The sequence below is a fragment of the Capra hircus genome, chromosome 13, assembly GCF_001704415.2.
Source record: "Capra hircus breed San Clemente chromosome 13, ASM170441v1, whole genome shotgun sequence".
NCBI classification, from domain to species: domain Eukaryota; kingdom Metazoa; phylum Chordata; class Mammalia; order Artiodactyla; family Bovidae; genus Capra; species Capra hircus.
In genome coordinates, this window is record NC_030820.1 from 20187214 (window position 1) to 20207376 (window position 20163).

General features: G+C 37.0%; 1 protein-coding gene across 1 annotated transcript in view; it reads left to right on the forward strand.

The window, feature by feature from the left end:
• MALRD1 (MAM and LDL receptor class A domain containing 1) overlaps positions 1 to 20163 on the forward strand; it is a 597692-nt gene that overhangs the window by 203532 nt on the left and 373997 nt on the right. Inside the window, exons 22-24 of the mRNA XM_005687912.3 lie at positions 2067 to 2223; positions 5663 to 5773; positions 10214 to 10427. Coding sequence (XP_005687969.3) covers positions 2067 to 2223; positions 5663 to 5773; positions 10214 to 10427 — 482 coding nt within the window. The remainder of the gene's footprint in view (positions 1 to 2066; positions 2224 to 5662; positions 5774 to 10213; positions 10428 to 20163) is intronic.

A 20163-nucleotide genomic window follows, 5' to 3' on the forward strand; every position in this document is an offset into this window, starting at 1 on the left:
GCTGTGAAATAGGGGTCAAGGTTTCTTATTTCCCCATAGGACTACATAATTTATTCAATCCACATTGAAAAGATTGTCCTTTCCTTCACTGCTCTGAAGAACTAAGCTTTTCATAAATCAGATGTACAAATATGTATAGAATTTTAAGACTTTTTTATCCATTTCTCTGGCCCGTTTTTCTGTCTTTACTCCAATACAACTCTATCTTGATTATTCTCCCTTTACAATGAATCTTGATATCTGATCAAGTAAATTCTTCAACTTTGTTCTCCTTTGTGATAAAATGGCTATTCTTAGTTCTTTGGATATCTATATTAAGCTTAGAGTCAGTTTGCCAATTTCGGGGAAAAAAAATCCACGGAAATGGAGCTGAATTTCAGTGAATCCTGAACCACTGAATAATTCATGTATTCATCTTTGTTCTCAGCATCTGTGAAATCCTGGGATATTAAGCACGCACAAGGAAAAAAGCTGGAACTGTTTAGTCATTGACACACAATTCTGACAATTTAACGTAATAATCCTGCCTCTTAAAAATAATCTTAATTCATAACCTGTATAGTTCATAGGACACTAAACTCTTTATTCCATTAGCAGCAATTAGTGACATAAACATAATCACACATCACAACTCTCATTTATTAAAAATATTAGATGGACCAGGTACTGTGTTAGAGGTTCCACTTATTTCTAACTCTTGTTAATAACATGGAGCGATCCTATATTATGAATGAAGAAAGCAGTAGGTTCAGAGAGGTTAAATCACTTGCCTAATATTGCCATCTAGTAAATGCTGTGCCAGGGCTCAACCATGGCATGTCTCTTGTCCACAATCACATTCCCACTGCCGGACAAGTAAGACTTGAAAGACTGATTCAGTTAATATGTGGTGACTGAATGAACACTTTCCTCTTTCTCTCCATCTATTTTCTATTAATGTTTCATACTACTTTCCTCTAGAAGTTATACAGCTTTCCAAATGGTTTCAATAAGTAGTAAGTTTAAATTCTATGGTACTAGTGTCACATGTGGTGAAAAAGTGCTGTGAAAGCTAATTAATCAAAGAAGTGAAAGAATGCCAGAATGCCTGAAATTTGAGGAATCACTTCCTTATTTAATATTTTAAAAAGCTCCGTGTTGCATAGCATGTCTTATCTCTTTTTTGAATTGATAATTAAAATGGGGGTATAAACTCTATCCTTTATGGCAAGATTACACTGATATTTGTTTCCATCATTAGTTTCCCTCTCCTGTATGAAATTCAGAGAGAAAAGATACACATTAAAAATTATCTACCAATTTATTAAAATATGTTTAAGTAAAACTGACCTAAATTAATAGAGAAAATAAATTTGAACCTGAAAGACTTTAGACCAGTTAATAGAACAGTTCATTTCTCTTTTTCATGCTTTAATTATTTATAGTTACATTTTTATGCCTCTTCTAAATGTTTTCAGTGTTACACAGTCTCATTTTACACTCATAAAAATAAGCTCTACAAAATTGATCAGAATATTGGTAGTATTGTAAAAAAAAGATCAAGTCATTACACGATGCTGCTAAGTCGCTTTAGTCGTGTCTGACTCTGTGCGATCCCATAGACCGCAGCCCACCAGGCTCCCCCATCCCTGGGATTCTCTAGGGAAGAATACTGGAGTGGGCTGCCATTTCCTTCTCCAATGCATGAAAGTGAATAGTCAAAGTGAAGTCACTCAGTCTTGTCTGACTCTTAGCGACCCCATGGACTGCAGCCTACAAGGCTCCTTCATCCATGGGATTTTCCAGGCAAGAGTACTGGAGTGGTGTGTCATTGCCTTCTCCACATTACATGTTTGATTTGGTAATTTCAGCCTTTACCATAATTTTTGCACATTGTACCACTGCTGCATAGATTCAAAATTAAAATAGAAGAATGTCTATGCTGAAGGTTATGAGTTGTCATTATGCTAAACAGCATGTCATATTCTTAGGACAAATTGCAGAACTGTAATGTATGATCAATGACAAACTGTATTTATGAGTTTCTTCTTCGTTTTTATCTGATAAACACATCCTCCTTTCCCCAGAAATACTGCAGACGGCTGGTACCTGTATGCTGATAGTTCCAATGGAAAATTTGGTGACATGGCTGATATCCTTACTCCTGTTATTTCACGCACGGGACCAAAATGTACCCTGGTGTTCTGGACTCATATGAATGGTGCCACAGTTGGTTCTCTCCAGGTACTGCTTAGGCAATGGCATTTTCCAAATTTGTTCTATAAAAATTCATACTATACAATTTAGTGTTATTAAAATATATAGTCTGCTAATAAATGAGAAATGGAAAATTACCAACAATTAACTGGTTTCAAAATATTATGACTGAAAAAATTTCGTAGAATTGGACCTGAATATCTAATAGAATTTTTTTAACTATCCTATTTATGATTATGGTCTATTATAGGTCATTTTATTTTCTCTTCTATTTTTTTCAAATGTATTTGACATATAAAAGTGTGTCAAAACCATTTAGAAAAAATTAAAGTTTGTTTCAAAACTCAAGTAGCCAGTTGACCTCATTTGTTTTTTTTAAAAAGAAAATTATTGAGGTATAGTTTATAATGTTGTATATGATTATGGAATTTATTCTGAGGCTACAGCTTCTGTGTGATACTGTTTTACCCTTGAGATATGTCATATAGGTTTCAGTCAATACTCTGTGAATAACACAACAGATGAATATAAACACTTGGGTGATATTTGGATGTGCGTTCTTGTTGTCTTCGATGTAGTGGTGCTACATTCTCCAATAGTCTCTTTCAAATTGTTTCTTGGTTAAAAAATAATAATTATATATATATATATATACACACACACACATATATATATATGTTAAACTGTTTGAAACTCACAAAAGGTTGCAAGAATCTCACAGGCAACTCTAATGTATCTTTCACTCAGAGATTCTTTTTCTTGTCCACTATCCCTATAGAATCTTTTGTAGGAAAGTTTTAATTCAATATAGAATTATTTATCACACTCCATTGTTGTCTCTTTCTAGTATCTTTTTTAGAAATTAATTTTTTTGACTCTGCTGGCTGTTCAGAGCGGTGCGCTGGCTTTTCTGCAGTTGCGGTGAGCCAGGGCTGCTCTCTAGGTGCGGTGCGCAGGCTTCGTGGCGGCTTCTCCTGCTGTGGAGCACAGGCCCTAGGCATTGCAGGCTCAGTGGGTGTGGCCTGTGGGCTCAGCAGCGGCGGCTTGCCGCCTCTAGAGTGCAGAATGAGTAGCTGTGTTGCACAGGCTTACTTGCTCCATGACATGTGGGGTCTTCCTGGACCAAGGATTGGACCCATGGCCCCTGTATTGCCAGGAAGACTCCCAACCCTGGACCACCAGCTGCTAAGTCACTTCAGTCGTGTCCGACTCTGTGCGACCCCATAGATGGCAGCCCACCAGGCTCCCCCGTCCCTGGGATTCTCTAGGCAAGAACACTGGAGTGGGCTGCCGTTTCCTTCTCCGATGCATGAAAGTGAAAAGTGAAAGTGAAGTCACTCAGTCATGGCCGACTCCTAGCGGCCCCATGGACTGCAGCCCACCAGGCTCCTCCTTCCATAGGGTTTTCCAGGCAAGAGTACTGGAGTGGGGTGCCATTGCCTTCTCCTGGACCACCAGGGAAGCCCTATATTTAGTATATTTGCAAAGAGGTGACACTGGGTTACCTGCTTTCTTTTCTCCAATAAGTAGAAATACACTGCAGATCACCTGCTTATCCATTTCTTTTCAGGTAGCTTGATGTAATTTTAGTATTTTTCTAGGATTTTTCTGGCAATATTAAGTACTATATCCCCCAAAATTAGATAAACATATCTTATTTTAAAAATGATGTTACTTTTTTAATTGGAAATATGTTAAATTTATAAATCAATTTTGGAAGAATAGTTTTATTTATTATAGATGAGACTTCCCACCAAAAACAGTTAAAGAGTAAGCTTGTTTGTGTATATGTATGTGTGCATATAATAACCTGGAAACATCGAAATAGGCTTGTGGATTGAAGTTATAACTTACCTTTGCGTTACACTGATTCTTTAAAAATTGTTTTAGAGAAAAAAATCAATACAACTGACTACAGGGTTTCCATCAGAAAAATGAGAATTATTAACCGGGTGTATTTTGTGGTTGAGATTAATTGTCTAAAATAGACTTTCATTTTTTTTTAAATTTAATTTTACATTAGTAGGTGAAAAATTATAAAACAGCCTTAAATTTTATAGGCAATTAATTATCAAATAATTACAGTGGTAATACATATAATCCATATTTTTGTGCATGGCTGGATAAAAGGACATTAAATGTTGGTACTATGTTATATGAACACAGTTTTCTTTAGTGATCTGTATGTATAGCAATATTCATACAAAGAATACCTATTTCATATACACTCATTTTAGTATCCTTCAAAAATGATTTTTTACATTTTTTAGAAATTCTGTTTTCTTGACTTTAATATGTTTAAAATTCAGCTTGAATTTTACAGACCAAAAATTTAGTGGTATTATTGCTAGCTGCATACTAATTTTTATATGACTCTGAAAACTCTAACTTTGTAAAAATAACCATTTCTATTTAACATCTTTAAAAATCAGTGATGAAAGCATTCAAAATTAACTTCACTCTCAAAAACCAAAACCTTCCCACACCTTTATGTGAATAATAATTCCATTGTACATATTTGTATTGTTAAAAAGTAATGTCGTGATATAATTAAACACATCATCTAATTCAGTTATTTTAAAATGTGAAACTATTCTTCTCAGTTACTCCCTTGATGGCTTTTTTTGTGTCATCTAAATGAAGAGCCATGATTATTTATCTGCTGAGTCTCAGTTTGCCTTTAGAATGAAGGCCCAGTAGTACTCGTGTGAATGTTCTAAGTCGTGTCAGTTGTGTCTGACTCTTTACAACACTATGGACCATAGCCCACCAGGCTCCTCGGTCCATGGAATTCTCCAGGCAAGAATACTGGAGTGGGTTACCATGTCCTCCTCCAGGGGATCTTCCTGACCCAGGGATCGAACCCGTGTCTCTTAAGACTCTTGCATTGGCGTGTGGGTTCTTTACCACTATTGCCACCTAGGAACCACCCCGCTACCCAGTAGGACTGGTGAGAGTTTATTGGGTGGGGAACTCTTACTGGCTTAGATAAGAAGATGCCTGCTTGTATCACCCATACATGTTGTTGGAACTGAATTGGCTTCCACTGTAATTTCACCATCCCCACTGAACACAAGGTCATTCTCAAAATTATGTTTCAGTAAATAATCCTGTGCTTTTCATGTGACTACATGAATGTTATTCAATATTGAGACTTCCAGTTGTTCCTGCTGTCAGATTTTAAAAGGTAAGGTAGTTAAGAATTCGTAATTAAATGGTGCCCAGATACCTTCAGACTTGACTGACAGATATTGGTGCACAACTTTATTACACAGAGCTAGTAAGGTACCCTGGGGGACTCAGTGCTGTTCTAGAAAACAAAGATATCTAATGAAAAATGTCTGAGCTTTTCTCTCAGGGATTCATGTTGACATTAAAATTAAAAGAAATACTGGGAAAATTCTACATGTTTAAAATTTATCAAGGCACAATGTTTCAATACTTCTTACTTGATTTATCTCTGCAGGTACTCAGCAAGAAAGACAATGTTACTTCTAAACTGTGGGCTCAAAGTGGACAGCAAGGTGCACAGTGGAAAAAAGTGGAGTTGTTTTTAGGTGTTCATTCCCATATACAGGTTTGTAATCCAAGTGTTAAGATAATGATTGAGTTTTGTTGATTTTTTTCTTTATTTCCTCTACCCCTGTCTTCTGTCTCTCATTCCCATTCTGATATGTTACATGAATGCTTACCATTCCATAGAGCATTTTCCATAAGGAATTTGCAGTTCTGGACTGCCCTAATTTTGTTCCTAATGAGACAACCATATTTCTAGGAATATTTAATATTAGTGACAACCATCATACCTCCACAGTCTCATACACCACTCTATTTTGCAAATATATTCTCAGAGACTGTAGAGTAATTACCTTCATTTATTTCAAACCTGATTAGAGAGACCTTTGAAAGTACACTGCATTGTTGAACCTTATTAGAGAAAACAGGTTTACGTGACTGAAAAATATTTTGGGAAGCACAAAATTGTGTGATGCTGTATTTGTCATCATGTAAAATATAATAATATTAGGATAAGACCTAAAAGTAAAGGAAAAGAACCAAGGATACCTAGATTAAAACATTTAAACCGAAAGTAATTACATGACAAGATATTTAATGTGAATTTTATTTTTTATGGATTATCTGGCAAAAAAAGAGCTCCTAGGATGTGTGACTTTTGCTTTTGGAGCTTTGTTTTGTCACGTGAAGGGATATTTATTGGATGATAATGCTTAACAGTTAAGATTTAGATTGGATATGGGAAAGTGAGAATACAGAGCCATTTATGTCATTTTTTCTTAGTTTTAACTGCACAAGCCTGAATTCTTTGAATTTACACCATGTATCTATGGATGGTATACTGTCTTTGCTAATGATTGCATTTCCAGTCCTCTATATAACAGCTGCTGCTGCTAAGTCACTTCAGTCGTGTCCAACTCTGTGCGACCCCATAGATGGCCTCCCACCAGGCTCCCCCGTCCCTGGGATTCTCCAGGCAAGAACGCTGGAGTGGGTTGCCATTTCCTTCTCCAGTACATGCAACTGAAAAGTGAAAGTGAAGTTGCCCAGTTGAGTCCGACTCTTAGCGACCCAATGGACCACAGCCTACCAGGCTCCTCCGTCCATGGGATTTTTCCAGGCAAGAGTACTGGAGTGGGGTGCCATTGCCTTCTCTGCTTTATAACAGTAAATGTAGTTAAATCAGCTGTGAATATTCAGTAACTGTATCTGCAGTCATGTGCCATATTTGATAGATGAGCCCATTTCGGCTCCAATGGAAGCACAGGCTAGGTATAGCTCTTGTAAGGCACTGATACTTGTAACTTCCCTGGTTGTTCAATGGTTAAGACTTCGTCTTCTAATGCAGGTGGTGTGGTTTCAATCCCTGGTAGGGGAGCTAAGATCCCGCATGCCTCCTGGCCAGAAAGCCAAACACAAAACAGAAGCAGTATTGTAAAAAAAATTCAATAAAGACTTTAAAAAAATGTAACATTTTAAAATAAATAAATAAAGGCATCGATTCAGCATTATCCCCAATTTCTTAGAATGTTAGGTATAATAAATCCATCTTGCTGGAACTTAGTTTTCTGAAGGTTCATTTGTAGATAATTTAGAAAATGGACAAGAAATAAGTTCAACTTGAGAATAAGAAAGATTGGACAGCAATATAGTGGCCTTGCACTGTGTGAAATTTATTATTAAAGGGTTCTACCTGTTTAACCTTCAGGACCTTTTAACAGAGGCAAGAAGGATCATCAGCAAGAACATGTAGAGGGTTCAGCTGCTGCCAGGTGTCAGCTTCCACTTCAGGCAGTGGATTCTTAACTATTCTGTGCAAGTAGAATATTTGCCGAGTAAAATCTTGTTCAAAACAACATTAAGAGGGATTTAAGCAGAGGAATCAATTATTAATTTAGTCTTTCTGAAATTTAATTTTTCATATATTGGAATTTGCAGAGGAATATGCTCGTGTGGTTTGAATCTTAAGGTGAAATTTTAATGGTGTGTTAATATTTGATATTCAATGTGATTCACTCATTCCTTCAATAAAAGCATATTAAGAACCTACTATGTGCAGGAAGGCACATTACTATGCACTGGAGAAATAGTGATGGAGCATATATATTGTCCACTGTTCTTCCATTTTAACAGTATCATTGTCTTTATCATCAGAAACATTACTGCCCTTAACCTTTGAGTAGAAGTATATAGTATTTTTAGAAATTATATACTGAGTCAGCACTGGGTCATTTTCAGAGTTATATTTAAGAACCACAATTTAATCATAATCTTTAATTATAATAATTTTATAACTAGAGCAATCATGTACATAGCACTTACTAAATGCTAAGTACTCTTCTATGAATAAAAAATTTATTCCTGTAATGTTTTAAGGGACTTACTATTATCATCTCCATTTTATAGATTAGAATATAGAAATACTTAGAAGTTGGGTAACTTGCCCTATTTATATAACTACACAAAGGCAGTGATAGGCTTTAAGTACAGGCAGGTCAAGTGCAAGTCCATAATACAGATGCCATGCTTTATTGCTTCCTATGTTTTATAAAATAATTGTCCCAACTTTTATTTTACTAGAAAAAATATGCTTGTGCTTTAAAAAATGTTTAGTGACATTCAGTATTAAAGTCTATGGAATCTTAACCAACATTGTGTGGAGCATTGACATGTAAGTGATAATTTGACCATTGGATTATGGCAAAGTACCTAAGGTTGTATCTACAGGATGACAAATAAATGAATATTGAAGTATTTTTAGAATTATATAATTTCTTAATCAGAAGCAATGCATTATGTATTTAAGAGTTCAGATAATCCAGTAATTGAATACCTGTTTCAGTTTATGTATCCATTTGTCTTGGACTTAATTTTTCTTATAAAAATGTTGTCTTTATAATTCTAATTTCACCTCTTCTTAACCACAGCCAAGATCTTAATATATCTTACAAATTTATTTTTCTTTTCCAGTACAACTGCTATGAAAAAAGTAATTTTTTCCTTTTATGTAACTTTGATACATGAATTTATTGTACATAAAAATGTATATTTTTTATAATGTAAAAGATGTGAATTTTCAGTTATTATCTTTAAAGGAAAACACCTAGGTTTTTCATATAATAGTATAAAAATATATCATATCTTAAGGAAAAACTAATTACTTCTTTCAAGAATAATAGTTGTTTAGATTTGGTAAAAAGATGTTTGTGAGTTTGATGACAATACATAGGTATTTTTTATTAACTCATCTCTAATTGTCCTAAGTTTGCTTTAAAATATATGACTATTTCCTGTTAACACACAAATACATATTTAGCTTGTAGACAAATTTAATAAAAACTATCTGAATTAGTTTCACTTGGAAAATTTTAGTGAATACTGTTGCTCCTATTTTCCATCATGTCTATCAAAATCCATAGAAGTGATATCTCACTGACCAACAGTGACACACTTAAGAATTTTGTTCATAACATCCATTAATCAAAGGCAAATAACAATTATTTCAAGTCCAAAGAGGTGGCCAATTTTTTAAAAATTCATAGTTTTGAGGTTTGGTATGTTTTTGATAAATACTAGTCGAGTTGAATAGATCAGAAAAATGGTAAGAAGTGGATAAAATAAAAAAAAAAAAGTATGCTTGTATCTTCCGTCTCTAGGTACATTCTGTCACCTGGTTGGCCTCCTATCTATGTTCGTTGAGGGTCTCCAGTGCACAGGTCTTGTTTTGGCCCTGAGATTTACAGAGGCAGCAGCGACAGGTGACTCCTGCCAGTTTCTTAGGCCCCATCTTCAAAAATCTAGACAAGAGGCAACAGTGTTGCTACTCACACATTCTTATGTGTTGGGTATGGTACAGATCTTCAATGTCCCTCAAACTTCCTGGGTCAGTTTTGTCATACGGATTGCAGGATCATTTCTATCAGATTCAAGCCCTATGTTCTTCTGTACTGTATTTACTGTTTGTCCCAGGTTTTGAATTCTATGTTTAAATTTTTAAACAATTTTTATTAGAAGGCATTGCTTTACAACGTTGTGTTAGTTTCTACCATAAAGCAAAGTGAATCAGCTATATGTATGTATATATATGTCCCCTCAGTTTTGGATTTTCTTCCCAATTAGGTCATTGCAGAGCATTGAGTAGAATTCCCTGTGTTATACTGTAGATTCACATTAGTTATCTATTTTATACGTAGTATCAAAAGTGTGTCCAAGCTGAGGTGGCTCAGTGGTAAAAAAAAATCCCCCTGCCAGTGCAGGAGACATGAGTTTGACCCCTGGGTTGGGAAGATCACCTGGAGAAGGAAAAGGCTCCCCACTCCAGTATTCTTGCCTGAGAACTCCCACGGACAGAGAAGTCCATGGGTAGCAAAACAGTCGACATGACTTAGCAACTAAACCACAACAGCATCGATAGTATACGTACATTTATCCCAGTCTCCCAGGTTTTGATTCAGTCTACTGATGCTGTTTTTTTTAGTTGTTTTATTTTTTTCTTTTGAAGATTATCTTCAGGGCAAAACGTGGTATCAGTTACATAGGAGATGTAGCAGTGGATGATATTTCCTTTCAAGATTGTTCCCCACTTCTAAGCGCAAACAGAACATGCACTGCTCAGGAATTCACGTGCGCTAACAAGCACTGCGTTGCCAAGGACAAGCTATGTGATTTTGTGAATGACTGTGCTGATAATTCAGATGAGACTCCTTTCATCTGTGGTGAGTGCATGTGTTCTGCTTCCGTCCTGCCATCTTTATCTCTACAGCCTCCTTCCCTGCAGTGGGCTCATTTTTGAAAAATACAGAGAATAATTGGAGAAGCCTAGGCAAGTAAGGTGGTTTAACCATTCAAATACATTTTAATGATTCTAAATGCAATACTTAATTTACTTTAGTCATTTGAAACTAGTCAGTGACTTTGTGTTTGTGTGTGAAGAATTGGAGGTTAACTGGCAAATAGATGTCTTCAAAGACAAACTGAATTGAAACATGTATTTTCTTCATGAAATAAATTTTGGAGAAGAAGACAAGCCAAACATCCATCAATGCCAACTCATGCAGGGCTGACGAGCCTTGATGCTTTGATGTATTTCTGGCAATTATCTTTCCCTTGAGTCAATTATGATCTGGGAGAAGTGGATTTAAAAAAAATCAATATCCAGATAGTGTATAAAATTATCTCCTAAGGGAAATATATATCAGCGGTGTAATATTGTTATAAGAGATCAACTTGTAATAAACAGCACCTATTAAACCATCCTTAGCTATATGGGCCTTGTGTGCTCATCCAGGGAAGTCTGTGCAATGGTGCAACAGAGTCCATTGTTGCCTCATTTCATTGCAAATGAGGGGAATACAAATTGTCAAAATGGAGGCTGACAAATTATTCCACTATCACTAGTAATAATTTCAGGGCTAGTGTGTTTCAGTTTGATCTTTTTTATTTTTTGCCTCTTGAAACCAAATCTGGAATCACAAGAACAACTTCAGTATAATAAGAGCTCATGTTTATTTACAACTTTCAACATTCAAGGCCCTTTTATCTATTAATCTCCAATTGGTCGTCACAGAAACCCAAGGGGTAAGGGGGAAAGGTATTAATTATTAGTGAATTCCATGGATAAAGCTGCTGACAAGAATGGCTGAGATTAGGTCAAATTTCATAAAATTGGCACTGGCAGAGTTGATCCAAGTTTTCAGGTACTTTGGTTTATGATTCACTGCTTTGCCAAAGCTATAGTACCATACCACCTCTATGTACAGCTGAATCTTAGGAAAACCAAAGATCTTATTGATGTACAAGTCTTGTTTCTATCCAATAACTGTTTCCTCAATTGTGGATTATGTCTTATAATATTCATTGTTACTTATATAGAAACCAAGCAAAACTGTTTGGCTAATTGTATATTCTTAATTAATATTTATCTGTATCTTATGAATATTTTTTACTGCATTTTAGTCATTTTCTGCATCGAATGTTTTTCCATTTTCTTCATTGTCATTTTCATATGAGTATCTCACAAATTTGTTAGGTTATCAGTCAAATAGAACAGATATTATGCTCTTGAATTTTATTTGTAATGTTGCCAATTTATATCTTTCCCAAGATATGATTTAATGCATTTTTTTCAGTGTTTACAGTAACATTTTATTTCTGGCTGAACTTTACTCTTTGTGCTTAGATAATAATGTTATGAATATCTCTAGGCATCTTCTATCTGTGCTTGGAAGGGGATACTGATATACTGAGAGGGTCAGAGAAATGCACTGGAATTTGTCGTCTTGGTAGCTCTTTTGTATGGAAAACTAAAGACAAAAATCATTATAAGCCTTTGGAGAGAAAGTTGTATCAGAAGGTGCTTTTTGGTGAACTAATTTCCCAGTCTCTCTATGATTTGAATGGGCTATGATATCAGTAATACTGGAGTAAAAAGGTGAATTAGTTCACAATATTACATAAGAAGAATATTTTTTCAGCTCCTTAGAAAAAATAACCAAGTTACAGCAAACCTTAAAAAAACAAAAAAACCCACATTTCAATATTGGATCTTATTACATGAACGTGATTTCTTTTTATATCAATTCAGTTCAGTTGCTCAGTCGTGTCCGACTCATTGCGACCCCATGAACTGCAGCATGCCAGGCCTCCCTGTCCATCACCAATTCCTGGAGTTCACCCAAACTCATATCCATTGAGTCGGTGATGCCATCCAGCCATCTCATCCTGTCGTCCCCTTCTCCTCCTGTCCCCAATCCCTCCCAGCATCAGAGTCTTTTCCAATGAGTCAACTCTTCGCATGAGGTGGCCAAAGTACTGGAGTTTCTATTTCTTAAAGACATAGACTATTTCTGATGGAGGAAAATAAAATAATCTTTTATAAATCAAAGTATCTGTGGCTTTAATTTTCCGTAGTAGTATAGGCTCAGAAAGCGAAATTTGGCTGAAAGTTGAAATATTACTTTTTATTTTATGATATAAAATATTATAAAATACAGAACATAGTCAAAAATAAAGTGATTTGTGTATCTGAGAAATCTGAAATCTTAAACAGTTTTTTCCCATTGGTTTAGAGGCTCCTTACAAAACTGTCACGTTTTTGTTTTCCTATATATTCCAATTAGGATATTTATTGTTGGTACACAACTAAGAGTATCTCAGGGAAACTCAAAATAATTTAATTCTGAACTGTGATTAGCAAAGATACAGGATATTTGACCAGCATAATTATTTAATAATCTGAACTTATGGGCACTTGTATTAATCTGTATTTCTCAACTGCAGACATCTATTTCAAGTACATACAAAATTATTAAACACTAAGTAAATATCAGTAATTTTAAGTGGATTAAAGTGACATGGATTAATCCTTTGAATTAATCTGGAAATCATTTCTAAGGCAAAAACTAGAAAAATCCCTGTTACTTAGAAGAAAAACATGGTTAATAACCCATGGCGCCCCCCAAAAAATTATAGTAAAAGCTAGAATATGTTTTAAATAAATAATAATAATAATGCAATAAAAAACCTATGACATTTAGATAAGAAAGTGCTTAGTGAAAATTTTATGTACTTCAATTCTTACATTAGAAATTAATTAGCTTGCAATACAAATTAATGAAATAGAACACAAATGTCAGAGAGAATTTGGAAAGACTGATAACATATTCAAGACTCCATCAAGAATGAGCAAGAGAAGTAGAGAAGACAAAAGTCACACAGAACGTGTGTGTTTGTGTGTATATATATTATAGAGTGTGGCAGAAGGTGGTAAATGATGTATTTTGTAGGAGAAACTATAGAGTAAAGTAAAGGAGATAAAAAATGGAGAGCAAATTGCAATATTAGGGAGCTTAGGATAGGTACAAAAATAAGAAGGCGAAAAAACCTTTTTTCTTTGTAATGAGAACACTTAGGATCTAATCTCTTTATTTCAAATACACCATACAGCAATGCTACCTATAGTCATCATGTTTTGTGTTACAGCCCTAGTGTTTATCTTATAACCCAAAGGTGATCTTGGACTTAGCTGATACTTATTCCCCTTCCCACCTTTTTTAAAGTTATTGCCATTCTAGAGAAGACAATGGCACCCCACTCCAGTACTCTTATCTGGAAAATCCCGTGGATAGAGGAGCCTGGTGGCTGCAGTCCATGGGGTCGCTAAGAGTCGGACACGGCTGAGCAACTTCACTTTCACTTTCCACTTTCATGCATTGGAGAAGGAAATGGCAACTCACTCCAGTATTCTTGCCCGGAGAATCCCAGGGACGGAGGAGCCTGGTGGGCTGCTGTCTATGGGGTCACACAGAGTTGGACACAACTGAAGCGACTTAGCAGAATGTGTATGAAGCAGACTCTTACTGTGGTTTTGTTTTGTCCTTCTCTAGTTACTAACAGTTTTAATCATCTTTTCTTGTGTTTAATGGCTATTTACATGTCTTCTTTGGATAAATGTCTATTGAAGTCCTTTGTGTTTTTCTTTAAAGGATTGTGTACTTTTTCATTGTTGAGTTGTAGGAGTTATCTATCAGTTCAGTTGAGTTCAGTCACTCCTGGAGTTCACTCAGACTCACGTCCATTAGTCGGTGATGCCATCCAGCCATCTCATCCTGGGTCGTCCCCTTCTCCTCCTGCCCCCAGTCCCTCCCAGCATCAGAATCTTTTCCAATGAGTCAACTCTTTGCATGAGGTGGCCAAAGTACTGGAGCTTCAGCTTTAGCATCATTCCTTCCAAAGAAATCCCAGGGTTGATCTCCTTCAGAATGGACTGGTTGGATCGCCTTGCAGTCCAAGGGACTCTCAAGAGTCTTCTCTAACATCACAGTTCAAAAGCATCAATTCTTCAGCGCTCAGCCTTATTCACAGTCCAACTCTTGCATCCATACATGACCATTGGAAAAACCATAGCCTTGACTAGAAGGACCTTAGTCGGCAAAGTAATGTCTCTGCTTTTGAGTATACTATCTAGGTTGGTCATAACTTTTCTTCCAAGGAGTAAGCATCTTTTAATTTCATGGCTGCAGTCACCATCTGCAGTGATTTGGGAGACCAAAAAAATAAAGTCTGACGCTGTTTCCACTGTTTCCCCATCTATTTCCCATGAAGTGATGGGACCAGATGCCATGATCTTCGTTTTCTGAATGTTGAGCTTTAAGCCAACTTTTTCACTCTCCTCTTTCACTTTCATCAAGAGGCTTTTAGCTCCTCTTCACTTTCTGACATAAGGGTGGTGTCATCAGTATATCTGAGATTATTGATATTTCTCCCAGCAATCTTGATTCCAGCTTGTGTTTCTTCCAGTCCAGCGTTTCTCATGATGTACTCTGCATAGAAGTTAAATAAGCAGGGTGTCAATATACAGCCTTGATGTACTCCTTTTCCTATTTGGAACCAGTCTGTTGGTCCATGTCCAGTTCTAACTGTTGCTTCCTGACCTGCATACAGATTTCTCAAGAGGCAGGTCAGGTGGTCTGGTATTCCCATCTCTTTCAGAATTTTCCACAGTTGATTGTGATCCACACAGTCAAAGGCTTTGGCATTCTGCTTCAATAAAGCAGAAATAGATGTTTTTCTGGAACTCTCTTGCTTTTTCTATGATCCAGTGGATGTTGGCCATTTGATTTCTGGTTTTTCTGCCTTTTCTAAAACCAGCTTGAACATCAGGAAGTTCACGGTTCACGTATTCCTGAAGCCTGGCTTGAGAATTTTGAGCATTACTTTACTAGCATGTGAGAGGAGTGCAATTGTGCGGTAGTTTGAGCATTCTTTGGCATTGCCTTTCTTTGGGATTGGAATGGAAACTGACCTTTTCCAGTCCTGTGGCCACTACTGAGTTTCCCAAATTTGTTGGCATATTGAGTGTAGCACTTTCACAGCATCATCTTTCAGGATTTGAAACAGCTCAACTGGAATTCCATCACCTCCACTAGCTTTGTTTGTAGTGATGCTTTCTAAGACCCACTTGACTTCACATTCCAAGATATCTGGCTCTAGGTGAGTGATTACACCATCGTGATTATCTGGGTCATGAAGATCTTTTTTGTACAGTTTTTCTGTGTATTCTTGCCAGCTCTTCTTAATATCTTCTGCTTCTGTTAGTTCCAGACCATTTCTGTCCTTTATCGAGCCCATCTTTTCGTGAAATGGTCCCTTGTTATCTCTCATTTTCTTGAAGAGATCTTTAGTCTTTTCCATTCTGTTGTTTTCCTCTATTTCTTTGCATTGATCACTGAAGAAGGATTTCTTATCTCTCCTTGCTATTCTTTGGAACTCTGCATTCAGATGCTTATATCTTTCCTTTTCGCCTCTCTTCTTTTCATAGCTATTTGTAAGACCTCCCCAGACAGCCATTTTGCTTTTTTACATTTCTTTTCCATGGGGATGGTCTTGATCCCTGTCTGCTGTACAGTGTCACCAACCTCATTCCATAGTTCATCAGGCACTCTATCTATCAGATTAGACCCTTAAATCTACTTCTCATTTCCACTGTATAATCATAAGGGATTTGATTTAGGTTGTACTTGAATGGTCTAGTGGTTTTCCCTACTTTCTTCAATTTGAGTCTGAATTTGGCAATAAGGAGTTCATGATCTGAGCCACAGTCAGCTCCTGGTCTTGTTTTTGTTGACTGTATAGAGCTTCTCCATCTGTGGCTGCAAAGAATATAATCAATCTGATTTCGGTGTTGACCATCTGGTGATGTTCATGTGTAGAATCTTCTCTTGTGTTGTTGGAAGAGGTTGTTTGCTATGACTAGTGCATTTTCTTGGCAAAATTCTTATTAGACTTTGCCCTGCTTCATTCCGCATTCCAAGGCCAAAGTTGTCTGTTACTCCAGGTGTTTCTTGACTTCCTACTTTGCATTCCAGTCCCCTATAATGAAAAGGACATCTGTTTTGGGTGTTAGTTCTAAAAGGTCTTGTAGGTCTTCATAAAACTGTTCAACTTCAGTTTCTTCAGCTTTACTGGTTGGGGCATAGACTTGGATAACTGTGATATTGAATAGTTTGCCTTGGAGACGAACAGAGATCATTCTGTCGTTTTTGAGATTGCATCCAAGTACTGCAGTTCGGACTCTCTTGTTGACCGTGATGGCTACTCCATTTCTTCTGAGGGATTCCTGCCCACAGCAGTAGATGTAATGGACATCTGAGTTAAATTCACCCATTCCAGTCCATTTTAGTTTGCTGATTCCTAGAATATCGACGTTCACCCTTGCCATCTCTTGTTTGACCACTTCCAATTTGCGTTGATTCATGGGCCTGACATTCCAGGTTCCTATGCAATATTGCTCTTTACAGCTTTGGACCTTGCTTCTATCACCAGTCACATCCACAGCTGGGTATTGTTTTTGCTTTGGCTCCATCCCTTCATTCTTTCTGGAGTTATTTCTCCACTGATCTCCAGTAGCATATTGGACACCTAATGACCTGGGGAGTTCCTCTTTTCGTATCCTATCATTTTGCCTTTTCATACCGTTCATGGGGTTCTCAAGGCAAGAATACTGAAGTGGCTTGCCATTCCCTTCTCTAGTGGACCACACTCTGTCAGACCTCTCCACCATGACCCACCCGTCTTGGGTTGCCCCGCAGGCATGACTTGGTTTCATTGAGTTAGACAAGGCTGTGGTCCTAGTGTGATTAGATTGACTAGTTTTCTGTGAGTATGGTTTCAGTGTGTCTGCCCTCTGATGCCCTCTTGCAACACTTACTTGGGTTTCTCTTACCTTGGCGTGGGGTATCTCTTCACGGCTGCTCCAGCAAAGCACAGCTGCTACTCCTTACCTTGGACGAGAGGTATCTCCTTACCGCCTGACGTTCAACGTGGGATTGCTCCTCTAGGGCCCTCCTGTGCCTGGCAGCCACCACTCCTCGGGTTGTTCCTCCCGGCTGCTGGCCCTGGCCTCAGGTGTGGGTGGCTTCTCCCAGCTGCTGCCCCTGGCCTCGGGCGCGAGGTGGCTTATGGCTTCTCCTGGCCGCCCCTGATCTCGGACACGGGATGTGTCCTCCCGGCCACCGCCCTGACCTCGGACAGAGGAGTTATCTATATATTCTGGATATTAAGCCATTATTGAATATATGATTTGCAAATATTTTTTTCTCATTCCGTAAGCTGTGTTTTAAAATTTTCAGTATAATTTATTTTTAAAGGACTTGTATGTTCACAGCAAAACCAACTCCCATACATGCACAGCCTCCCTTTGACTAACATGTTGCCTACCAGAGGGTTGGTTTGTCACACTGGAGTTGTCATTATCACCACAGTCCATAGTTCACATTAGAGTTCCCTCTTGGTGAAAGAACACCAACTGTTAGACACTTGGTGATAAACAGTAAATCAAACTCTTATACTCAGTTACTTAATAGTAGCCTTACTAAACTCATTCCAATATATTTAAACACATTTTTTCTTATCGGATGCAATGTTTTCAAAAATATCCTTTTTTAATATTACATTTATGTGCAATTTAACACTGCTGAAAATTTCCCTAACTCAGTTACTCAAATTTTGGTCCACAGACAAATAGAATTTTTATTAGAATTCAGGCTCCACCCCAGCCTTATAGATTGTAAACTGCATTTTAATAAATGTGTATATATATACACGCTAAAATTCGAGAAACACTCATTTAAACAGACAAACATTTGAAAAAGTTTTCTGGTGAGGGGAGAGCTATGATTTTATTCTTTATTGACATATACAAATATATCAGGATTTATATATGGGCAATAATTAATGTTTTAAATATTGAAAGTGATTCTGTATATTTTAATGAATTTAATTGATTGATTCATACTCTAGTCAAGATTTAATGGCTGTATATATATTTAATTGCCTGATATAATTTACTGGCGATTTTAAGAAATTTTAAAGAATAAACATTTGTGTGTTTATTCAGAAATATTTATTGAGTATCATGTGTGAGGGTTTCTTCTAGCTATTTGGATTAATGCTATGAACAGTACAGACAAACTTCCTGCTCTCATGGAGCTTCCATTATGGATGGTGGTAGTGTAGGTGGACACAGACAAAACAGAGTAAATAAAATAATGCAGTAAAATAAGGATAAGTGCTCTGGCAAAAAAGTGAAATAGGGAAAAATGAGAAAGAAAATGCTTATAGTGATGGTTACAGTTTTAAACAGGGCCATCAGAGAAGTTCTCACTGAGAAATTGACATTTAAATAAAGAATGAAAAAGCAGTGGGTTTGAGCCGAGTGATATTTGCTATAATAGAATGATTTTTTTTTTTAATTAAAGAATGTTTTAAAAGCCAGCAATAACCAAAACATACCCCTTTCGGTATCATTTCCACATCACCAACAATTTCCTTTGGTTTCTGTGAATGTATGACTGTAATTCCCCTAAACAGTTATCCTTCATTTGAGTTGACTCATTTACATCCTGAATGTCCTTTCTCATTTGTTATAGCAGAATTCTTTCTCTCTTTAAGTAAACTGATGAATGTTGGAGGGAGAGGGGCTACTGTTTGATTATATATATATAATTGATGCTTTTGAACTGTGGTGTTGGAGAAGACTCCTGAGAGTCCCTTGGACTGCAAGGAGATACAACCAGTCCACCCTAAAGGAGATCAGTCCTGATATATTCATGGGAAGGAATGATGCTAAAGCTGAAGCTCCAGTACTTTGGCCACCTCATGCGAAGATTTGACTCATTGGAAAAGACTCTGATGCTGGGAGGGATTGAGGGCAGGAAGAGAAGGGGATGACAGAGGATGAGATGGCTGGATGGCATCACAGACTCAATGGATGTGAGTTTGAGTGAACTCCAGGAATTGGTGATGGACAGGGAGGCCTGGCGTGCTGCGAATCACAGGGTTGCAAAGAGTCGGACACGACTGAGCAACTGAACTGAATGTTTTACTCACTGTAAGGTTATATTGGGGCTTCCCTGGTGGCTCAGATGATGAAGAATCTGCCTGCAATTTAGGAGACCTGGATTCAAACCCTGGGTTGAAGAGATGCCCTGGAGAAAGGAATAGCGACCCATTCCAGTACTCTTGCCTGGAGAATTCCATGGACAGAGATGCCTGGTGAGCTAGAGTCCATGGGTTCACAAAGACTCAGGCATGACTGAGTGACTCACACATACACACACAAGGTTATATTATGAAGCTTATGTCTCCATCAATATCCAGTGCTTCACCTAAAACTTTTGAGCATTTCAGAATTTGTGCTCAGTTGTGTCTAAAATGAATTTAAAGGTGTAGACTGCCTTTATGAGAGTGCAACAGTGTCCACCGTCATGGACATCAAAAACCACTGACCTAGCCTTGCATACTGGACATTTCCTTTTCATTTATTTGTTTGGTAAACACTGGGCATCTCTAACATTACTATAATTGACCTGGAGTGAAAACAAAGAAAAATAAGATATTACATGAATTGTTGAGCTTCTTGTCTAGCTAGAGAAATAGGTACCTAAACATTCA